The 22,019-nt window shown below is 37.2% G+C and overlaps 2 protein-coding genes across 2 annotated transcripts; both read left to right on the top strand.

Moving 5' to 3' along the window:
* The first annotated feature begins 8,653 nt into the window (after positions 1–8,653).
* On the top strand, positions 8,654–13,283 carry LOC109196372 (major histocompatibility complex class I-related gene protein-like). The gene is made up of 5 exons (XM_025902542.1): positions 8,654–8,797; positions 9,280–9,546; positions 9,990–10,268; positions 10,451–10,771; positions 13,150–13,283. Exons 1-5 carry the CDS (start codon positions 8,752–8,754, stop codon positions 13,281–13,283), a joined length of 1,047 nt encoding a protein of 348 aa, XP_025758327.1. The 5' UTR covers positions 8,654–8,751.
* A 1,276-nt stretch (positions 13,284–14,559) lies between these two features.
* On the top strand, positions 14,560–20,240 carry LOC109196535 (major histocompatibility complex class I-related gene protein-like). The gene is made up of 7 exons (XM_019350696.1): positions 14,560–14,642; positions 16,137–16,406; positions 16,803–17,081; positions 17,574–17,894; positions 19,264–19,368; positions 19,549–19,569; positions 19,654–20,240. The coding sequence occupies exons 1-7, from the start codon at positions 14,597–14,599 to the stop codon at positions 19,707–19,709; spliced, it is 1,098 nt and encodes a 365-aa protein (XP_019206241.1). The 5' UTR covers positions 14,560–14,596; the 3' UTR covers positions 19,710–20,240.
* The last annotated feature ends 1,779 nt before the right edge of the window (positions 20,241–22,019 follow it).

The raw sequence follows: 22,019 nt of genomic DNA, 5'->3' as shown, positions 1-22,019 counted from the left end.
TACATTCACACACTGGTGATGCTACAAGCTACATTGTAGCCACAGCCGCCCTGGGGCGCACTGACAGAGACGAGGCTGCCGGACACCGGCGCCACCGGGCCCTCTGACCACCACCAGTAGGCAACGGGTGAAGTGTCTTGCCCAAGGACACAACGACCGAGACTGTCGGAGCCGGGGCTCGAACCGGCAACAAGACGAACTGCCAACTCTTGAGCCACGATCGCCTGTAGAAGTAAAGTGAGAGATTTGGATAAGCTAAGCTAATGGAAAAATGAACTTATCTGGCATTTTGTTATTATTTGTTGCCTTTTAATTTCAGAAAAAAAACCATTCAGCACCTTGTAAGTCTCTCAGTCATCCAGGTCATCGTAGTCTAAGAAGCTTGGAAAAAGAAAAAGCGTCTGGACTTCTTAAAGTTGCTTGAAGATGTTTCGCCTCTCATCCAAGAAGCTTCTTCAGTTTTAAGGTCAAATGGTGGAGAGTCCCAGATTTAAGCCCTTTGGGAGTGTCCCCCCAAGAGGGACAATGGACCCCTAATGATTCTCTGCCTAATCACACAAGCCAAGTTGTGAAAACGAATGTAGTTCAGAATCAGCCAAGGTTTCAGCTGAGCTCATTGTGAAACCTGACCCCACCCATCATGTGATTTCCTGAGGTCAATGAGCTCAACCGAAACCTTGGCTGATTGTGACCTACAACCGTTGTCACACCTTGGCTCGTCTACCTTACACTATAAAGTGCCTTGAGGTGACTGTGGTTGTGATTTGGTAATGTTTAATTTAATTTAATTTAATTTAATTTAATTTAATTTAATTTAATTTAATTTAATTTAATTTAATTTAATTTAATTTAATTTAATTTAATTTAATGCAGTCTGTTTGGGTAATAGCATATTAAAGATATTTTTAAACAGGTGGAACAGAGCAGTGTGACAGAGATGTGTTAAAGATGCTTGTGAAGACCTCTCTGCTTCCATGGTGCAGTCTTGCTGTACTCATCCCAGTACACCATCAGGATGAGGTGCTTCCCATAAGTTGACCCTACAGAGTGTTTATTGTACTTCAGCAGTCTGCAGGACAAGTACCTGATTGTTGCTGGGTCCCCAGTCTCTAAATCCCCCACCTCATGGTGGCCAAAGAAATGGTTGAGATTTTCAGTCAATTCATGATGTTGCTTTGGTTCGTGATGTGCCACATTCCTTGGACGGGCATGGCAAGGTCAACCACTGGTTAGCTAACATAAGCTAATGTAAATCAATTAGCCGCAACCAACCAACAACATGACGTCATGTTCCGTATTAACAGAAGATGCCACTAAACATGTTGGTAAAACTTTAAGCACTTCTTTCTTAAATCCAGCTTTACAGACAGAGTTACATCTATGTCAGTTTTTGAGAGCAGGGCTCCATGATGTAAATTAGCCTTTATATGTGCAGCATTTCATGTCCTTGTAAGCTGTTTGGCTGTTAGACTCTGATGGTCCATCACAGCTGAATGAAATCGGAGCTGTGCCAGAAATTAAGGCAGAAGGCAAGGGAGCATGAAAGGTAAGCAGTGCAATTTAAACTATGCCGAGTGGAGACTAATTGGCTTGAAGAAGATGAGCATAAAAATGATTTTACTACAGTGCTGATGTTGGCATTGAGTTTTACAGTGTGGTAAAGTGGAAATGATGTAAAGAATAGAGAAGGAGCTAAACACCTGGGAAAGCAGGCAGATGAGTTAAGTGCTTGGACTGCTCCGGGAGAGTAGAAAAGCGCTATATAAGAATCAGTCCGTTACAATTTATCATACAGATTGTTCTTACTAAACTTTGGCATAAGCTTCATTTAATTCTCTTTTTTATTGTTAAAGGCTATCCCTGGTGGTAGCAGGACATGTATGCAGCCCTGAAATGTCATGGTCAACCCACCACACTGATAAAATAAAACAAAAGAATCCAGAGAGGAAAAGTTCTTTAAAATATCAGCCTTTCACTCGATTGGCAGTTTGGTTTTGTTCCTGTAACAGTGGATGTAGAGCCTCTATTTTTGAATCTGCAGATATGATATTAGCTGTGGCTTAGCTATGGCCTCTGCTGACATCTCACTGGTTTATTGCAGTTTTTGTGGCTTTATTCTTTTTTTTTTCAGATGTTCATATTTTGCAAAGGATGAGTGGTTGTAAATGGGATGATGAGACTGGAGAAATTAATGGATACAATCAGTATGGTTATGATGGAGAAGACTTTATAGTGTTTGATCTGCAGACAGGGACATGGATCACTGCATAACCACAGGCTGTCATCACCAAACTATGATGGAATATGGAACATGCCCGATTACAACATAATAAAAACTGTTTAAGCCATTTATGCCCGAAGTTTTTAAAGAAGCATTTCCACTATGGGAGGAGCTTTCTGGAGACAGCAGGTATAATCACATAATCTGATGTAGTAAGCGAGGAAATTCATATGGCTTCCTTTTTCTAAGATAGAGTACAACTCAGAATCTAACATTTTTCGCTTTTTCCTTTCTCTCTGTAGTTCTTCCCTCAGTGTCTCTCCTCCAGAAGTCTTCCTCCTCTCCAGTCAGCTGCCACGCTACAGGTTTCTATCCTTAAAGAGCCGAGATGTTCGGAGGAAAGATGGAGAGGAGCTTCATGAAAGCGGGGATCATGGAGAGATCCTCCCCAAACAAACTGGTGTAAGACTGGATACTGCCACAGTTATGAAACTGTCATTTGGTATATTGGAGAGGTTAATTTTACAATCTAGATTTAATTTTTTTTTTAACTGCACACATTTTTGTTCTGTATCATAAAATCTCAAACTTTTGTTTAACAGAGAAGCCCACTGACATCATGACCTTTATCGGTGCAGCACTGGTTGTTCTAGTTTTCACCATCATTGCAGCTGTGACATTTGTGATTTTTAAAAGGAAGAAAGGTGAGAAATTGTAATTAAGTAAATACTGTGTTTAGTTTTAACATTCATGTTCTTATCCATATTGTCAGTTGTGTTGGTTTGATATAATTGTCATTTGTTTATTTCAGCTTATTGTTCTACACTCTCTAAGCAAAACCTCCTTTTATTGTATTTGTATTTTGTCAGATGTGATAAATGATTAAAGAAGTAAATTTAGACCAATTACAGAATCATGCAAAAGCAAAACCTTCATGGTGTCTTGCCACTACAGATTCCCTTTATTATTTATGCTATCACTCACTTGACAACCACTAGTCCCTCTGGGGAGAGAGGGTTGTGTTTGCAAACAGAAACCTACAATCACTGTTTATTATACTTTGGAAAGGACAAGAAAAAATCCAGACTGTATTTTTTTTTTTATCTTACAGCTCCTGATAATGTCCCCGAGCAGTCTGAGAGACTAAATCCACAATCCTGACTAACCGACAAGTAGTTCTGCCCTCCACTCTTTCCTCTGGCTGCTTCTGTATGTTATGCGGCTCAAACACATTCATTAAACTCGTGATTAAATTAATTAAGCTAATCATCAGAAGGGATATTTTACTGTTATTTTATCATTACATCAGAATCATATAATAAGCATTGCATTAAAAGCATTTCTTGAAGCTATTGACATTACATTAACGTTGGTATTACAGTGATTGTTATAACCTCATGTTAATCTTCTATTTACAGGTGTTGGTATAATCATATAATCTTTCATTGCAGGTGTAACCATGATCATCTTTATACATATTGCCGCTTGGTGCTTATTATGGAGTTGTGCTCACGTCAGTAAGGGTTAAAAGCTACAGTCAGCGGGATGTCTGGCTGATCTATTGAGGGAAGTGACGTAGAGCGTAGAAGGCCGCACATGCTTATAAGACACTTACATCATGTTATTTTATGATCCTTTATTTAGATATATCTTTTGTTAACCTTTAAGTAGTGTGTATTGGCAATAATTACTCATTAGTTCATTTATGTATCACCATCATTATTAAGTGTTACTTCATTAGAGAATTTCTTTAGGCTGTCGCCTTATGTTACAACTTGTATTACAGGTATTGTCATAATCCCATATTAACATTTTCTATTACAGGTGCAGTGATAATTCTTTTCATATACATGCATTGTATTTTTTGTGCTTGCCAATGAGGGGGGCTCGGTCAACTAGTGGAGGGTCGGAAACTTTGTTCGGCGCGAGGACTGAACAATCTATTGTGTTAAGGATCTTGAGCTATAGAAAGAACACGCTTACAAAACACATATACCATGTTATGCATCATTATCCTTTATTCATTTATATTCTTTTTATTAAGCTTTGAGTAGTGGCATTTGATTAGAACATTTATTCAACATATTACATGTATGGTTTCAGTTAGGTTATTGCACACATGCTGAGTTGGCCTCTGTCCTTATAGACAGAGTGAATGCTGAGGTCAAGGCACACACGTACACACACAAGCAGTAGTTAAATCCATGTAGAGGGGAGAGTTCAAATATTTAAATAATAGTTTGCAAGACCTTGTAGCTGTTTGATTATGCTTGCAGGAGAGACTGTTTGTTCCAGGGGATAAGCAGAGTGGAAGATTACTGGGAAGGATCTGGCCTCGGGAAGAAGAAGATGTTCTTTTAATGTGTTAAAAGTTGTCAACATTGATTGTATTGTACCTACTTTATGCATGAGGGGGCGTTCCAATACCCTGATTTTCATAAAAACTATTGTTGTGTGGTTTTCGGTGAGAGATCTGGTGCTGTCTGCATGCAGTGTCCCGTCTCCCACACGTGTGCATTAAAATCATCGTTTGACTTGACCCGGCCGGACCAGTGTTGTTATTTTGGTTTTCCTCCTGTATCCATCCCCAATATTTTGAACCCGTGACAGTGTCTTGCCACTACAGATTCCCTTTGTTATTTATGCTATCACTCACTTGACAACCACTAATCCCTCAGGAGCGAGAGGGTTGTGTTTGCAAACAGAAACCTACAATCACTGTTTATTATACTTTGGAAAAGACAAGAAAAAATCCAGACTTTTTTTTTTTATCTTACAGCTCCTGATAATGTCCCCGAGCAGTCTGAGAGACTAAATCCACAATCCTGATTGACCTGAAAGTAGTTCTCCCCTCCACTCTTTCCTCTGGCTGCTTCTGTACACATTCATTAAACTTAGTCGTGATTAAATTAATTAAGCTAATCATAGCATTTTGTAGACCAATGATGGACAGGTTATAGCACTTGTTGTATATTAGTGCACAAATATTTTTACTGATTTTTTTCCAGCTGTGTATGTGTAGATGTATTTGCCATTTGAATCTGCTTCTTTGAGTAATTGCTGTACACATGCACTGGCATCATCATCCCTCTCCAAAGCAACAGTATCAAATTTAATGTTGGTTATCACCTAGTTATGGTTATTACAGTGTGGTTGTTAGACCTAATGCTCCATCTAGGGTCTCCCTCCTTCCTCTGCTGGGATGGATATGCAGGTGTCATCAGGATCTCTGGCCTTAGGTTTTTCAGTACACTTGGGGGCTATGGACAGCCCAGGTCACCTGAGCCTTTCTCTGTCTACTGGTGGCTCCTGGGTGACATTATTGCAGTTTCTAACCCTCATTATTAAGTATGTTTCATGACAAATCCACGTACACTGACACAAAGTTTGTGTCATTGCCTGTTTTTCTGCCTTAACATCCTAACACATTTGACCCTTATGACAAAAAAACATCACACTGCCCTTACATTTACTAATGAGAGGTACCTGCAAGGCTGGACATCGGGTCAGTAATGGCATAGTGGTATACTGTGTAGTGTCCCAGGATCAAACCTCCGGGTGCTGGGACATAGCACAGTCTTTGTGGGACACCAAAATATGGAGATGGACAAGTCCATCTCATCACTTCATGCATCTTCAGGTGTGCCAGAGCTGGAATCCAGCTGGTCTCTGACTACCTCTGAGAATGACATAGAGCAGTCCTCAAACAAGCCTGGAGAGCAGTCTTCTCTCTCAGAGTGCGCAATCATTTCCAGAGTCCGCTGACTGGATTACATTTATATAGCGCGTTTCGAAACCCTCAAAGCACTTTACAATTCCACTATTCATTCACTCTTGCATTCACACACTGGTGGAGGCAAGCTACAGTTGTAGCCACAGCTGCCCTGGGGCAGACTGACAGAAGCGAGGCTGCCGTATCGCGCCATCGGCCCCTCTGGCCAACACCAGTAGGCGGTAGGTGAAGTGTCTTGCCCAAGGACACAACGACCAGAACAGACAGAGCCGGTTTGTAATGCTGTAAAGTCCAGTTTTACTTTAGTTCTCGCTCGCAGAATATCTTTGAATCTTTGAAGCTCTGAAAGGTTAGCAGCATTTAATATAATTGAACTAGTTTATAATGCAGAGAGTGGCCTTCTCAGAGAAAATAAGTTAGACATCACACACACACACACACACACACACACGTAGCAAGGTACCCTTGTAGTAAAAAGTGTGGAGTTGTGCAAGATGCTATGAATAATAAAAACAAGTAGCGCCATCTGGTGGATGAATGTAAAAATTGAAAACAAGTAGTCCAGAATGAACTCTTTACATAAAGGAATGCATTAATTGACATTTTCTGTCCTTATAATCAAATGTGTCGCTTTTGTGTAGCTCAGACATTTCAGACATCTGAGATAAGTCTATAATCTTAAAGAAAAAAAACCACAGATAGCCGTAAATGTTACGTGCATGGTTCGCTGGCTTTAAAATTCATGATGTAGTTGTGATGAGCAAATAGAAGCAAATAGAAGCGAAATAGAACATCGATAACAAGCTAGAAGCTACACGCTCTGTAATGGGCAGAGGCTTTCTTCTGGAGAGAAGAGGACTCCTCCACAGGAAAGCAGAAAAAGTCCACCATCAAAGCAGATTGTGTTCTTATTAATCTACTGGGAAAAATATTTATTCATTTTTATAAATAACTTCATATACATTCATATTAAATTAAGTGGACAAATAGCGGTGTCAGTGAGGGGAATTTGATTCTGGCCTGAATAGTATTAACGGTTTGTATTGTGACTTTTCACTGGATCACTCGTGTCTGCAGGCTGACAATACTGCACTAAATGTTACATTGACAGGACTAATACATAAAGATATCCAAACAGGCTGCCAACTTTGGTTTCCTAATGTTTATATAGAGAAAATAAAATTGTTACCAGACTTATTTTTATAACAAGAATTAGTCTTATTTAGATCATTCAAAGCTTCTTCCAGTTTCAATTTATGGCAGGCTATTACTCCCATATCGGTGCAAACTGAACCTTGTACTCTGTCAGGCTTTCACAAGCAACGTCCACCAAATTCACGGTTACCAATGCTGCTTTCAAGATAACGAGGAAATTAAGTTATTTTTGCTGTTTTTCTTCTGCCGTGATTTATTTTCAAGGGGCTACCAGAGGCCTGTGAGCTTGAGAGTCGTTTGCTTTGCCTAGGATTATATATCAGACGAAATGCAAATGATAATGTGACTGCGACAGTGTTTCATTTTAATGTCTGAATCTTAAAATATGTAAAACAGACTTCCACAGCCTAAAAACATGGCTTAAAAAAGAAGGAAAACAAAAATTTAATGAAATAAAAATAAAACTGTCAAAAAAGGGATATTGATTTTGTCTTTCAGTTTATTTACTATCCATTTATTTTTTTTCTAGAGATTGTTGAAACTCTTTTTTTGTTTGTGAATCTACATTCTCAGGCTGTACGCTATATATTTGTGTTGGTCTTTTGGTGAAAGGAATCAGATTGGTTACGTGTTTTGGTGCTGTTTCATTTTGAAAGAGATGTGCGGTGTCCTGACAAAAATTACTTACACTATATCATCTAAAAGCTACTTTTGTGGCTCTACTTTAAAAAAAATCTTCATTCATTCCGATTTTCTTTTAATTGTATCATGGACTTAGATTCCTGACAATAAGGGTAGAGAGAGGATGTGCTTTAAATAGTCTCAATTTATAGAAACTGGCTGTAGATGAATGGCAGGCAGCTGCTCATGTTACCGTAATTAAACTCTTTGCCACAAGTCTTGCTGCATCATCCAGGTAAGGCTGAGGAAGTCACTTGAATGAGTTACGAAAAGTTTCTCCCACTGAAAAAGCTATTTTCTGATTAACAGAATGAACCTTCTGGGTCTTTGCCACAAGGCGTCGCTGTTGTCCAGTCTGCTTAACATGACTATTCAGAGATCATATATGGGCTGATATACCACAAACAAAAATAATATTCAACATTACTTCCTGTGCCAACTCAGCAAGTTCAACCTGCAGGAGCTGCTGGTTATTTTTTTACACTGCCGTTATCCAGTCTGTACCTTGAACATCATCACTGTCTGGTTTAGTCACGAAGCATGTTATGCAGAGAGGATCACTGGTGCTGGTCTTCCCTCTACCCAGGACCTGTACAGGTCCAGGGTTAGGAAACAGACAGAAAACATCTCTGCAGACCCCTGCAGACATAAACTGGGCCAATTTCTGCCTTTAGGCAACACTGATGAAAACTTTGAAACAACGCAATGTTAAATCATTCAGTAGTTTGCATAGTTTCATAAGACTTTCTATGTTTTCTTATTTTTACTGCATATAAAAAAAGATTTTGTGTGTAAGAACTGCAGAGTTAAGTGTCTCCATGGTTACAAGCGTGCTAACTGGAGAAACTGGAGGAACAGGGGGAGGAACACTGGTTAGTCACTGTCGGTGGACGACGACTTGTTGATTCACATTTCTGTAAATAAAAGGAATATTAGTTATGACCTTAAAGATAGAGAAACGATGAAGTTGTGTTTGCTGCTTATCTTCTGTCATAGTTTATTTGCAGGTAAGAAAAATCTTTTATCTCTAACAGCAGGAACCTGACCTTGAGCAGCTTTTGATTTGATTGTACTTTAAAGCGCTTTTGACATTTTTAATTGAAGTTTAGAACACAGTTTCTGGAATAATAAGAATATGGAACAGGACAGAATTCTCTTATTAGTACTGAAAAAAAGTACTATACTGGAGATTTAGGATGATTTAAGACACACACACACACACACACACACACACACACACACACACACACAGATTTTGTTTCCCAGTGGATAGATGCCGGTTTTTCTTGATAACTTTTAGTTTTGCTGTAAGGAACACCCTCAAACCAGATCAGTGACTTTTATTTTTAATGACAATAAAAGTATGCTAGACTCATGTCACTGTTACTGTAACGTTTGTGTATATATGTTACCTTAATCATACTGAGTGTATTATGCTAATGTTTATTTTCTGAATTCACTAACATTATAAATATTGTTTGCTCCACAGTGAAACATTCACTGAAGTATTTTGTCACTGGATCCTCTGGAGTCCCAAACATCCCAGAGTTTATGGGTGTAGTGGTGTTTAACGGCATCCAGGCGGGTTACTGTGACAGCAACAACAAGATATTAAAACCAAAACAGGACTGGGCGAAGAAAATATTACAAACCAGTCCTCAGCACAAGGAGTGGTACAATCACATGTGTTTCAAGGAACAGCCAAACTTCTTCAAAAACATGATTTCTAATTTGAAGCAATTCACCAAAAGTGAAGGTGAACCTCAGATCATTTTAAATCATGGGATATATCTAAACAAAACAGACTGATGTGAAAAGCTACATTTTACATTCTGTGCTCCTAAAATTACAAATTTTCAATTTAGAGTTTGGCTTGAAGAATTGTACTTTAACACTTTTTCAGCTTTTTAAAGCTGTTGCTATAATCCGGCTTCTGTCACATGACTGATGCGATCAATCGGTTTCTGTGTTTTTTTCCTCCTTTTATCGTTTTCTTGTGGTCCTGTGATCTTCACATCAGGCCTACCTTTAAAAGCTGCAGTGTTCCAGTTAGTTCATGCTAATAAAAATGATGATGATCATCTAATTATTGGACTTGAATTATGAGCACAACTCAAACCTTTGAAAATAGCAGTGCTTAACACAAGGTGCAATATATAACAGCTCTTTATGATCGCTGTTTTCTGTCTTTCTCTTCAGGTGTCCATGTTTTACAGAGGATAGGCGGCTGTGAACGTGATGAAAACACTGGTGAGGTGACTGGCTTAGTACACTTTGGTTATAACGCAGAAGACTTTCTTGAATTCAATCTGGAGACACTGACATGGATCGCACTGAAACCAGAGGCTGACATTATTAAACAGGAATGGGATGCTGACAGAGTTCGAACTAAACACAATGAAAACTTCCTCACTCAGATTTGTCCAGAGTGGCTGAAGATGTATGTGGACAGTGCAAAAAGCCCCCTACAGAAATCAGGTAGAATCACATGACCTGATACACTTTAAATTTTATTTTTATGAGACTGATTTCGGGCAGATATCTTCTTCATATGTCCCGATTCAATTCCTCCACCTTTATTCCTCTTTCCTTTTCTGTTTTTACTTTCCCATGTTATTCCACGCATTCTCCATGCCCCCCCCCCCCCCCCCCCCCTCCAGTTCTTCCCTCACTGTCTCTCCTCCAGAAGACTCCCTCCTCTCCAGTCAGCTGCCACGCTACAGGTTTTTATCCTGACAGAGGTCTGATGTTCTGGAGGAAAGATGGAGAGGAGCTTCATGAGGGTGTGGATCCTGGAGAGATTCTCCCCAACAATGATGAGACCTTCCAGATGAGTGTTGATCTGAACGTTTCATCCGTCACACCTGAAGACTGGAGAAGATACGACTGTGTGTTTCAGCTCTCTGATGGTGAAGACAACATCATCACCAGCCTGACTAAAACATTGATCAGAACCAACTGGGTTGAAAACATTACAAAAGGTGAGGGAAAATCATTTGATTCATTTTGTTTGCTTGTTCTCTGGATTCTTGTTATTGTGGTGTTTGAATGTTTTATCCTGTTTTTGTTTGGGCCTCAAGCTGAATCTAAATAAATTTCCAAATTCAACAGTGTCTCTAATCCATAAAACCATTGGTTATTTATTTTTGGGCTTTCAATCAGGGAACATAATAGGTGTTAAAAGTCAGCCACATAATTTTAGTGTGTCCGCTCTGCTGAACTGAAATATGTCATGGTATATGAGTCTGAGAGATTATGCTGTATTTACTTCCCCTCACCATTATGGGATTTATATTAGAACTAGAATAATGCTACAGGATGGATGGATGTACTTCTACTCTAACCTGCTTCTTATACACATTTTATCTGCTTTGTTTGTTTTGACTGAGCAGAGAGGCCCTCATACATGATGATTATTCCTGCTGTGGTTGTTTCTGTTGTTTTCGTCATCATTGGATTTTGTGTTTGCAAAAAGAAGAGAGGTGAGATATTCAGATGAGCTGAGCTAATAATCTGATACAAACTGCAAAACAGAATTTCTCTGGCATTCTGAAATATTTCTTCCCTTTCTATTTCCAGAAAGAAAAAGGGAACAAAGTAAGTAAACTATTTTTCTTATTTACTCTGTATTAATGGTGTTGCATATAAAAGCAACTCCAACAGCAGTGTGAGTAACACTGTGTTTTGGACTTTACAGCTCCGGGCGACATCTATGGACTCTCAGAGGGACTGAATCCAGAGACCCCGTCAACAAACACAGCACCCTATAGACAAATATACACACCGTCACCCACACAAGTAACGAGCAGAGAAGATTTTTGATCATTTCATTATTTTTTATTGATAACAGTTCTTTAATTTCTGGTATTTCTGTCCAGCGTGTGAGTATTCAGTTGTTTTCGAAAAAGTTAAACCTGAATCTGCTTTTACTAAATAATTCTAAACACTTTCTCCTGCATCAATATAAATTCTAGCTGATATTACAGAATCTGCTCTACATGTATTATGATCTTACCTGTAAAACAGGAACCTGGTGCACTGCTATCAGCAAGATCATTCAAAATACAGTATATCTCACCAATGATATGGAGATGACAAACAGTTATAGATGTTTACTTCATCAGTCCCAGCTGTTTTAATCATTGGTCTCAAAATTGAAAATAAGCTTGGTTTGTTGTCAAAATAAATGTTGCTTTCATGTTTCATTTAAAAAAAAAGACATCTTTATAATTTCTGTCTGTCTCACCTTGACTGCTGTAAATCACTTTGTGCTGGCTTCACTCAGACACTTACAGACTGCAGCTTCTACCTGAAAATTGCAAAACAGTGAGAGACTTGAATATGTTACTGCAATAGCTGTTGAACTACTCTGGCTACAAGTTAACGTGTGTATTGATTTTAATTTTTTATTATTATTATTTTAAAGCATCCTATGGTTATTTCAAGGTCTCTGTTTAATGACCAGAGATGGACAATTTACCAACAGCACTCCCAAATTGATGAAACTAATTCATATCAGACTGACTCCATCAATAGTGTTTCATAAATCTCTTCTTATTTATTTATTTTTGTTGTTGTTTTTAATCTGTTTGTGTGTGTGTGTGTGTGTGTGTGTGTGTGCTTTCAGTGTGTTGGAAATGTTTTTGTTGTTGTTGTAGTTCTGTAAAATCTTCAATTTATCCATAGTCACTGTCTCATTAACAGCTGTTCATCCTGTGGACTCCTGAGAGAGACCAGATATGCAGAACCAGTACAGTTGTGGATGGTTAAACAAAGAACAGGTCAATCCTGCTCCAAACCCTAAATATTTACTATATAAACAATGTTCATGCTATAAAAAGAAGGAAAAATTGCCCTTATTATTGATCCAGGTCTTTATGGACAGTATCCATTCCACTGCCAGCTACTATGTACAAGTCATAACCAACAACCTTGCATATGTTGGTGTTAATGTTCCTGATACTCGGGTCATACAAATCTTTGGTCTTAAAGGAAGATGATCCATCTGTTGACTAAATAAACAACAGCTAAACTCAAAATAAGTGATCCCTTTCATAGCATCTCAAAGAGCACTCTGTCCCATAAGTTTGTCTCATTGCCTGCTTTTCTTTAAGCCTTAAAATGCTAATGCATTTGACCCTTGTTTCAAAAAAAAAAAATCACACTGCCCTTACTTTTTTTTTTTTTTTTTTTTTTACATTTACTGATGAGAGGGATCTGCAAAGCTGGACTTCACTCATGGCATAGTGGCATACCCAGGACTAAACCTCTGGGTGCAAGGACATAGCACAGTTTTGTGTGGGACACCAAAATGTGGAGATGGACAAGTCCATCCTGTCACTCCTTTATCCATCTTCAGATGTGCCAGAACTAGAATCCAACTGGTTTCTTTCTACCTCTGAGGCTGACATGAAGGAGTCCTCAGAGGAGGCTGGAGAGCAGTTTTCTCTCTCAGAGTGCACGATCATTTCCAGAATCCGTTCTATGCTGTAGAGTCTAGTTTTACTTTAGTTCTTGCTGCCGGGATAACTTTTGCAGCTCTGAAAGGTTAGCATAATTTATTATCATTGAACTAGTTTTATAATGCAAAGAATGGTCTTCTAAGAGAAAATAAGTTAGACATCAAACAAACACACACTCGTTTTCATACCTTAGTGAGGACATCTCATTCACATAATGCTTTCCTTAGACGCTTACCCTAACCCTAACCATTAAATATGAACGCCAAATCCTAATCCTAACCCTCAGCCTAAACCTAATCATAACCTAATTGTAAACTTGACACTCAAACCACATTTTGAGCCTCAGAAATGCCTTCAAATTCGTGGGAACAGGCATTTTGTCCCCACAAGTGACTGTTGGTCCCCACGAGTATAGTAGCATGCCAATTTTCTGTCCTCACAAAGATGTTTAAACATGTACACACACACACTTCAGTAGCAAGATACCCTTGCAGTGAAAAATTGTGCAAGCTGCTATGAATAATAAAAACAAGTAGCGTCATCTGGTGGACGAACATAAAAATTGAAAGCAGGTAGTGCAGAATAAAGTCATAATATAAAGGAAGGCATTAACTGACATTTTTTGTCCTTAGAATCAAATGTGTCGCTTTTGTGTAGCTTAGACATTTTAGTCGAATTTAAGGACCTGGGGTAAGTCTAAATATTATAAAAAAAAAAAAAAGAATATCATCAGGCAAATATGAACTTATTTTAGCACAGCCAAATTGGCATGAAAACGGGAGGGAATCGGGGTCTTTCACGATCCTATCTTTTCCGTTACGGAGATATGAAGTGTATGTATATGTATTATGTATATGTATATGTAATATGTATTCTTTTTTTTTTAAATTAACGTCATATACAATTAAGTAGCACAAATGGACAAATAGCTGTGTCAGTGAGGGGAATTTGATTCTGGCCTGAATCAACGGTTTGTATTGTGACTTTTCACTGGATCACTCGTGTCTGCAGGCTGACAATACTGCACCAAATGTTACATTGACAGGAATAATACATAATAGATATCCTAACAGTCTCCCGAACTCTGGTTTCCTAATGTTCATACAGAGACAATAAAATTTCTAGCATATTACAAGACTTATTTTTATAACAGGAATTAGACTTATTTAAGTCATCAAAGCTTCTTCTTCCAGTTTCAATTTATGGCAGGTTATTAATCCCATATCGGTGGACATGAACATAGAAGGAGAGAGCAGGAATCTGAACCTTGTACTCTGTCAGGCTTTCACAAGCAGCGTCCACCAGATTCGAGGTTACCAATGCTGCTTTCAGGATAACGAGGACATGAAGTTATTTTTGCTGTTTTTCTTCTGCCGTGATTTATTTGCAGGTAAGAAAAACTAAAATTTTGAAGCTGTGACAGCAGGTCACCTGACCTTGAGCACTGTGTTTACTTTCGTTTTAATTTAATAAGTAAGCGTCGATAATTACCGTGATCCCAATGAAGTACATTTTAATATTCACTTTGTGGAATAATAATGATACAAAACAGGATCAAACCGATTCAGGATCAAAACCAATTTATCAGACGTTAATTAACAATTCTTTTTCTTTTTTTTCTCCCCCCTTCTCCTTCAAGCTCTGGTCCTACCAGATGCCTGCGAGCTGATAACGAGCTGATAACGTGACTGTGTTAGTGTTTCATTTTAATGTCTGAATCTTAAAATATGTAAAATAGACTTTAATAAGTTCCGTAGCCTAACCCCCCCTCCCCCCACATTTTTACACATTAGACATTGTCTTTATTAACACAGATATCTGATGTCTTGTGTTCTTCTATAGTACAGCTGTTACACATATACTATTTATATTTAACAGTGGAAAAGTAATAACAAATAGCAATAATACAATGTAATGTAATAATACCGCTCTCCTCTGGATAAGTCCTCACACATTTCTAACAAATGAGTTTACCTGTATAAAAAAACATACTGATTTTTCTTTACCATCATTCTTCTTCTTTCATTCATCTTACCTGCCACTCCGTTTTCAGTGAGAACAACATGTAAAACTGTCGCTTACACTGTATTAATTTCGTTTGGCCACGTGGCCTCATCTGGTAAATATTTAAGCCACTACTATGAGCGGTTCTTTTATGTAATCATTCAGATAAACTAACTGCATCTGTGTATACACAGTAGCGCACTTCTGGTAGACAACTTTAAGACTCGCAAGTGCATCATCATGCTAATTTGGTCTGTCAGTCACAAAACTGACACTGCACCTCTTTAATGAGAAGAAACAGCAGTTTTTGTTTTCACTTGACCATATTAAATTTGACACTCGTTATCTAGATATACTAGAACACTAGCTGTCATCATATCACTAGATAAACATTCCCACTCAGTCCTTATTTATATGAAAGTAGCTATATTGTGGTGGGGCTTGTTTATTTGTTTTATTTGTTTGTTTGTTTTGTCTTTGCTTTACTTTTACTTTATATGTTGTTTGTTTAATTTAAGGCTAAAAGAAAATTAAATCAATGAGAGGTAAAATTTGAGGGGGTAGGGACTAATAAGTGTATACTTCTGCCTACTCCTTTTCAAACAAAAGAATGGAATTATATTTTGTAATGATTGCGAATGCACATGTTTGAAATAAAAATGAGCTGAACTGAACTAAGATGACAGCTTTGACCACTGATTTTGTCTTTATTTAATCCATGAAATACTCTTAAAGTAACAACTGAATTTCAAATGATCAACCTAAATATGAATACTTTTTATGTCCTCACTTAGAAAACACAAAGTGGACAACACCTCTGCTTGGCTGCTGACATTGTTTGCACGTTTCTAACTATAAATAAATATTGTTTGTCTCACAGTGAAACACTCACTGAAGCATGTGGCCACTGGATCGTCAGGAGTCCCAAACATATCAGAGTTTTTGAGTGAAATGGTGGTTGATGGCATTCAGGCGGGTTACTGTGACAGCAGGAACAAAATACTAGAACCAAGACAGGACTGGGTAAAGAAAATATTAGATGACAACCCTCAGCAGCTGAAGTCTTTGACTGTACAGTGTTTTGTGACTCTGCCAAACTTATTCCGAGCCTGGATTTTTGGTTTACAGCAGCAGTTCAACCAACCTGGAGGTAAAGTATTTCCTGTTATGCCTCATGTCACATCATTATAAAACATTAGATATACCAAAGCAAAACAAAACTTTATAACAAAAAGTTTTTTGTTAATCATGAAAGATTTCAAGTTTTAATTTTGTTGGCCTGTTTTTTATTTGAGACCTTAAAACCATCATCATCAACCATTCTTCTATGACTCCTCTGCTGAATCATTTTCTTTATCTTGTCCTTCTAAACCTTTTTGTTTTAAACACAAATAACCAGACGTTAATATAAATCTGCAATGTTCGTTTTTCAATTGATTAAATTATTCAACTATTAATACTCAAATCTTGGAGAATAGCAGTGCCCCATGCATTGAACAACATTAATGCAGTTCACTGCAGTCTTTGTTTTCTTTCTGTCTCTCAGGCATCCACATTTTACAGAGTATAAGTGGCTGTGAATGGAATGAAAGCACTGGAGAGATGATCAACTTTTTACGGTATGCTTACAACGGAGAAGACTTTCTTGAATTTGATATGAAGACATTAAGGTGGATCGCACTGAAACCAGAGGCTGTCATTACCAAACAGAGATGGGACACTGACGAAAATAGAATAAAATACACCGTCGAGTTCCTCAGTACGACTTGTCCAAAGTGGCTGAAGATGTCTTTGGAAAGTGGGAAACGTTCCCTGCAGAGAACAGGTACAGTCACGTAACCAGATGTAGCTTCATGGATGCTGTGGTGTTTATTTTATGTTGCATCATTTTCTAATAATACAGGTCTCTTTTAAAAGAAAATGGCAGAAAAGTTTAAGCTGATTTCATATTTAATGATTTAGAAAGTAACTGAAACTGGGCTGGATCTCCTGTACATCTGTAAGATTTTATCAACACTCTCAATTTAACGTTTGATCAGAAAAATTTTCAGGCACAATTAGAATTTTCAAACAACATGCATCAGCAATCACACTGTTTTTTCTTTTCTATTTATTGTTTAATTTTCCCAGATACATTTTTGTCTTGTATGTTTGACAGTGTTTTGACTGATGATGCTCTAATGTGTTATTTTTTGTCAAATAAATGTCTGCAATTATTTATTAGATGTTATCAAGATGCTATAACATTGTCAGATTTGGAAAAATGAAACCCTTCTTTTTATCTTTTTGATATTTTCTTCTCTTTCTTTCTCTCCAGTTCTTCCCTCAGTGTCTCTCCTCCAGAAGTCTTCGTCCTCTCCAGTCAGCTGCCACGCTACAGGTTTCTACCCTCAAAGAGCCGTGATGTTCTGGAGGAAAGATGGAGAGGAGATTCATGATGGTGTGGATCCTGGAGAGATCCTCCCCAACAATGACGAGACCTTCCAGATGTGTGTTGATCTGAATGTTTCATCAGTCAGACCAGAAGACTGGAGCAGATACGACTGTGTGTTTCAGCTCTCTGACGGCGATGACATCATCACCAAACTGGATAAAAAAGTGATCAGAACCAACTGTGGAAAAATAATACCTGTCATAGGTGAGAGAAACATTTTGTTTGCTGTCTCGAATATAATGCTTGACGTTTTTGTCCTATATTTAATCCCAGGAGGAACAGCTGTCACTGTGGGGAAAATGAATGTCTTAATTTTTTTAATTATTGTATATTACAATCATTTTCTCTTTTTTATTGTAAATATAAACTGTTACTGTTATTATTATTAAGAAACCCATTTTTGCAAAAGTTTCAAATCAGGTTAATTTGCATAGCGCCAAATCAGAATAAAAGTCACCTCAAGGTGCTTTATACTCTTAGTTAAAGACCCTGCAGCATTCTGAAGAAAACCCCAGCAATCAAACTACTGTCTATAAGCAACACTTGATGACAGTAGGAAGGAAAAACTACATTTTAACAGGCTTAGAGACGGGCAGCTATCTGCCTCAACTGGTTTGGGGTGAGGGAAAGAGACAAGAAGAGAAAAAAGAGAGCATGAAAAAGATATATCACAGACTAAGGTAGAAAAAGGAGAACGATGTGATGACATGTTACAGTGAAATGTAAACACGTGGGGAGTTAAGAGTAAAGAGGAAATGCTCAGTGCATCACAGTGTATCACATGACGTCCTGGAACAATCTGAACCTATAGCAGCATAACTAAAGAAGGTATAGAAAGTCACCTGATCTAGCCTTGACTATAAGCGTTATCAAAAGCAGAGAGTGTCTGTCTCCTGAATCCAAACTGGGAGCTGGTTCCACAGAAGAGGGGCCTGAAAGCTGAAGGCTCTGCCTCCTATTCTACTTGTAAATACTATAAAGAGTATGTTATGAGAGAAATATTGTTTCTCTTTCTCATCTTTGTCAGTATTCTCGCTGTAGCTTTTTAAAGCTTTTTAGGAAATATTTAGGGGAAATTGATAATAATGAATGACAGTAATCTGGCCGAGAAGTATTTAATCTATGAACTAGTTTTTTAGGATCACTCAGAGAGATGTTTCTCATTTTAGCAATATTGCACACACTACATATTAATTTAATATGAACACTGAAGGATATATCCTGTTCAAAATTAAGTCAGAGATTTTTCAGCGAAGTCATCCAGACCAGATATCTGGTTAGAAGATTTTTACAGCCAAATGCAAGCTTCTATGTTTTTAAGATATGCTGTCAGTTTAAGTAATAGATTTGTATCAAATATGTGACAAATTACTCTTCATTTATCCAAACAAACTGAAATCTATCAGATAGATTCAAAACACTCAAAACAGACCAAATGATCAGTTAGCTGTTTTACAACTACTCTTCCAGGATATTTTAAATATTACTTTATTTTAATATTACTCGTAAATATGTTTATTCTAACCTGCTTCATCTGCACATTTGATTTTGTTTGTCTGTTTTTACTGAGCAGAGAAGACCTCTGACAGGATGATCTCCATCATTGCTGCAGTGGTTGTTCCAGTTCTTCTCATCCTTTTTGCTGTTGTTGGATTTGCTGGTTACAAAAAGAGGAAAGGTCAGAGAATCAAAGGAGCTGAGTTTATCAATGAACCAGCACCAGCTGTACAAGGTTCAGTTATATTATTTCTTTGGTATTGTTTATATTAGACACTTTTATTTTTGAATATATATGACAGAAACTTTGATTGTGATGCAGAACAAATGCCTGAAATAATTTCTTTTCTTTTTATTTCAGGCAGAAACTCAAGTTCACCTTGTAAGTACAACTTGTTTTACTCTGATATACAGTTTATGTATTTTATAAAGAATACCAGTGATTTTTCTTCTTTGGAAATAACAGTGCCTGGCAACACTGCTGAACTGTTGGAGAAACTGAAACAAGATCCACATGTATAAACGCAGGACCCAGAAAAAAGTGTTCAAATCTCCAGTTAAACAAACACATAAAAGGTGCTTTTTAAATAGTTTGTTTATGTGAACTTTACTTTTTGTGGAAAACCATTTTTCTCTTTTTGTGTTATAATCCAAAGGATTGTTCAGTCATTCAAGTCAAACAGTTTTCATGTTTCACTATATTTTAACTGTTCTGTCTATAAATAATTTACTTGCACCATTTTGGTTTTTCATTTATTCAGCAGTAAGGTCAATAAGTAACCACCTCCTTCATCACATTGGTTTCTTTCATTATATTTTTCATGACTGGAGACGTGGCTTATAATAACAGCAACAACAAAAAGTAATAAAATAAAATGAGGTAAAATACTTACATTTTAATTAATTTTTTAAAGTTTTTTCTTTCAACACTGCTATTAAATAGAAATTTTAAAGTTGAAACTGTTTCCTTCATGGAGTTATATTCTCATTTAAATAATTCCTTTTTAATGGTATTACAAACGTAGCAACAGGTGCTATGCGTCTATTTCTTTATGAATCACACACACACACTGCTGTTTTCTGTTGACCATTGTTTAGTTAAAAAAAAGCTGAGAATTGTTAGGTTTTCTAACATAAAGAGACACTGAGGTCCATCCACTGTCCATCAGACAAACATGCTTTTGAAAATAAAACCCACTGACATGGAATAGCTTTGTTTAACAGTGTGAAGATCAAACTGGACATCTACTCCCAGATAATGAGTGCAATACAGTTACATAGTGAGTGAAGTAAAGTTAAAACATTATAAATTCTATTTATAATCTTTAATTCTATTTAGAGTAAAATTCATGTTACATGGAACATCATCAAGATATGATAATGATAACAGAGGCCAGTAGGTGTCACTGTAGAGTCAGGTGTCAGATTGCATCAAACCCTCAAAACAATTCTGGCTGTTGCTGAAAAATTTCTTAAAAACTCTGAAAACTGATAAATATTTGAAAGTAAATTTCAAAGTAACTGAGAAAATTGTATGCTTAGGCAAAATCTGTGACATGTCAGTGGCAAATAAAAAGTTAACACAATTAACTGAACAGCAGTTAGATATTTTGGAGAGAAGTAACTTATTAATAAATTCCTGAAACTGGCACAGTCTATCACAAGAAACCCATTGAGGCTGCATAACAGACCTTCATAATTCTGTTATGGAACTATTAAGATACTGTATTTATTTTAAAAAAAAAATAAGTACACATTTTTGCATTTACTTGTTGATTTCTTTTTTATTTTCCTTTTGTAAATGAATTTGTATTTCCTAAAAAAGAGACTGTGGGAGAGAGAAATTTGACAGGTTTCTGTTAAAAAAAAAAACATGTAAAAAGATTTAACACTTGATTTGGTGCATAAAGTTTGCTACTTTGTCAACTGTCTTGATGAGTTGTTTCTTATCTCATGTGTTAAAACCACATCTATGTTACGTCTGGAACTTTTTCTCTCAACCAAGAATGTTTTTAGTAACATTTGCAAACTGTACTAAAGATCACCTTCCCAAAAGATATAGTCATGATAGTGCAGATAGTCATGAGAGTGGTTATCAAACCAGTGTACCTCCTCTCATAAAAGGTTAAGAAAATGAGTGGCTTGATTGTTTCTATATGTATCTGACAAAATAAATAAATAAATAAAAAGGACTCTATCGGGAAGTGACAAAGTCTGTGTGAGTGGGAATAAGGATATAACGAATGATGGAATGCTAGAAGCTTGATTGCCAGTGGTCCTTTTTTGAAGCAACTCATTTTCAGTTAGAATGAGGAAACAGATCCTCCAGGAGTCGTGGAGGTTTGTTAAAGACATCATCACTTTCAAGGTAATAGACACTGGATCTGAACTGGACGTTTTGGCTGAAAAGTGAAATATAATAGATAATCCATGCAGAAAAGTAGAGCTCAACTGACATGAGGAAATAGGTGTAAATAAAAGGAGCACTCTGTGGTGTAGAGGCATCAGTGCACGTATGTGTTAAGGGGAAATAGCAACAGTGATTTCAAAGGTCAGGTGGTTCAGACCTGAGAGAGTTCCACAGGAGCGTGGATTTGTGACATAACAGACTGGAGAAATTTAACAAGCAAGATGATTATTACGTGTGTGAAGTTTGTGGCAGTATTGTAACATAAATCTTTCACAGGAAAATAATTCAGGGTGTAAAATCAGAAAGTTAATTCCTAAATAAATGGAAATGGCAAAGAGGAAGACTGGTAATTCCTGTTTTGAGTAGCAGAGAGGATGTGGCACAAAGAGGAAAATGGCATGCGTTTGCTGTTGTGCACTGTT

The sequence above is a fragment of the Oreochromis niloticus genome, linkage group LG22, assembly GCF_001858045.2.
Source record: "Oreochromis niloticus isolate F11D_XX linkage group LG22, O_niloticus_UMD_NMBU, whole genome shotgun sequence".
NCBI classification, from domain to species: domain Eukaryota; kingdom Metazoa; phylum Chordata; class Actinopteri; order Cichliformes; family Cichlidae; genus Oreochromis; species Oreochromis niloticus.
Note: the sequence above shows the minus strand (reverse complement) of the source record. Positions and strands in the feature narration are given on the sequence as shown.

Excerpts from the sequence above, each read along its gene's own strand:
- LOC109196372 (XM_025902542.1), top strand. The coding sequence starts at position 8,752 with ATGAAGTTGTGTTTGCTGCTTATCTTCTGTCATAGTTTATTTGCAG. Across the intron at positions 10,269-10,450 it reads AAGCCCCCTACAGAAATCAG|TTCTTCCCTCACTGTCTCTC; the intron begins GTAGAATCACAT and ends CCCCCCCTCCAG. Across the intron at positions 10,772-13,149 it reads GGTTGAAAACATTACAAAAG|ATGTGCCAGAACTAGAATCC; the intron begins GTGAGGGAAAAT and ends ATCCATCTTCAG.
- LOC109196535 (XM_019350696.1), top strand. The coding sequence starts at position 14,597 with ATGAAGTTATTTTTGCTGTTTTTCTTCTGCCGTGATTTATTTGCAG. Across the intron at positions 16,407-16,802 it reads GCAGTTCAACCAACCTGGAG|GCATCCACATTTTACAGAGT; the intron begins GTAAAGTATTTC and ends TCTGTCTCTCAG. Across the intron at positions 19,570-19,653 it reads CAGAAACTCAAGTTCACCTT|TGCCTGGCAACACTGCTGAA; the intron begins GTAAGTACAACT and ends TGGAAATAACAG.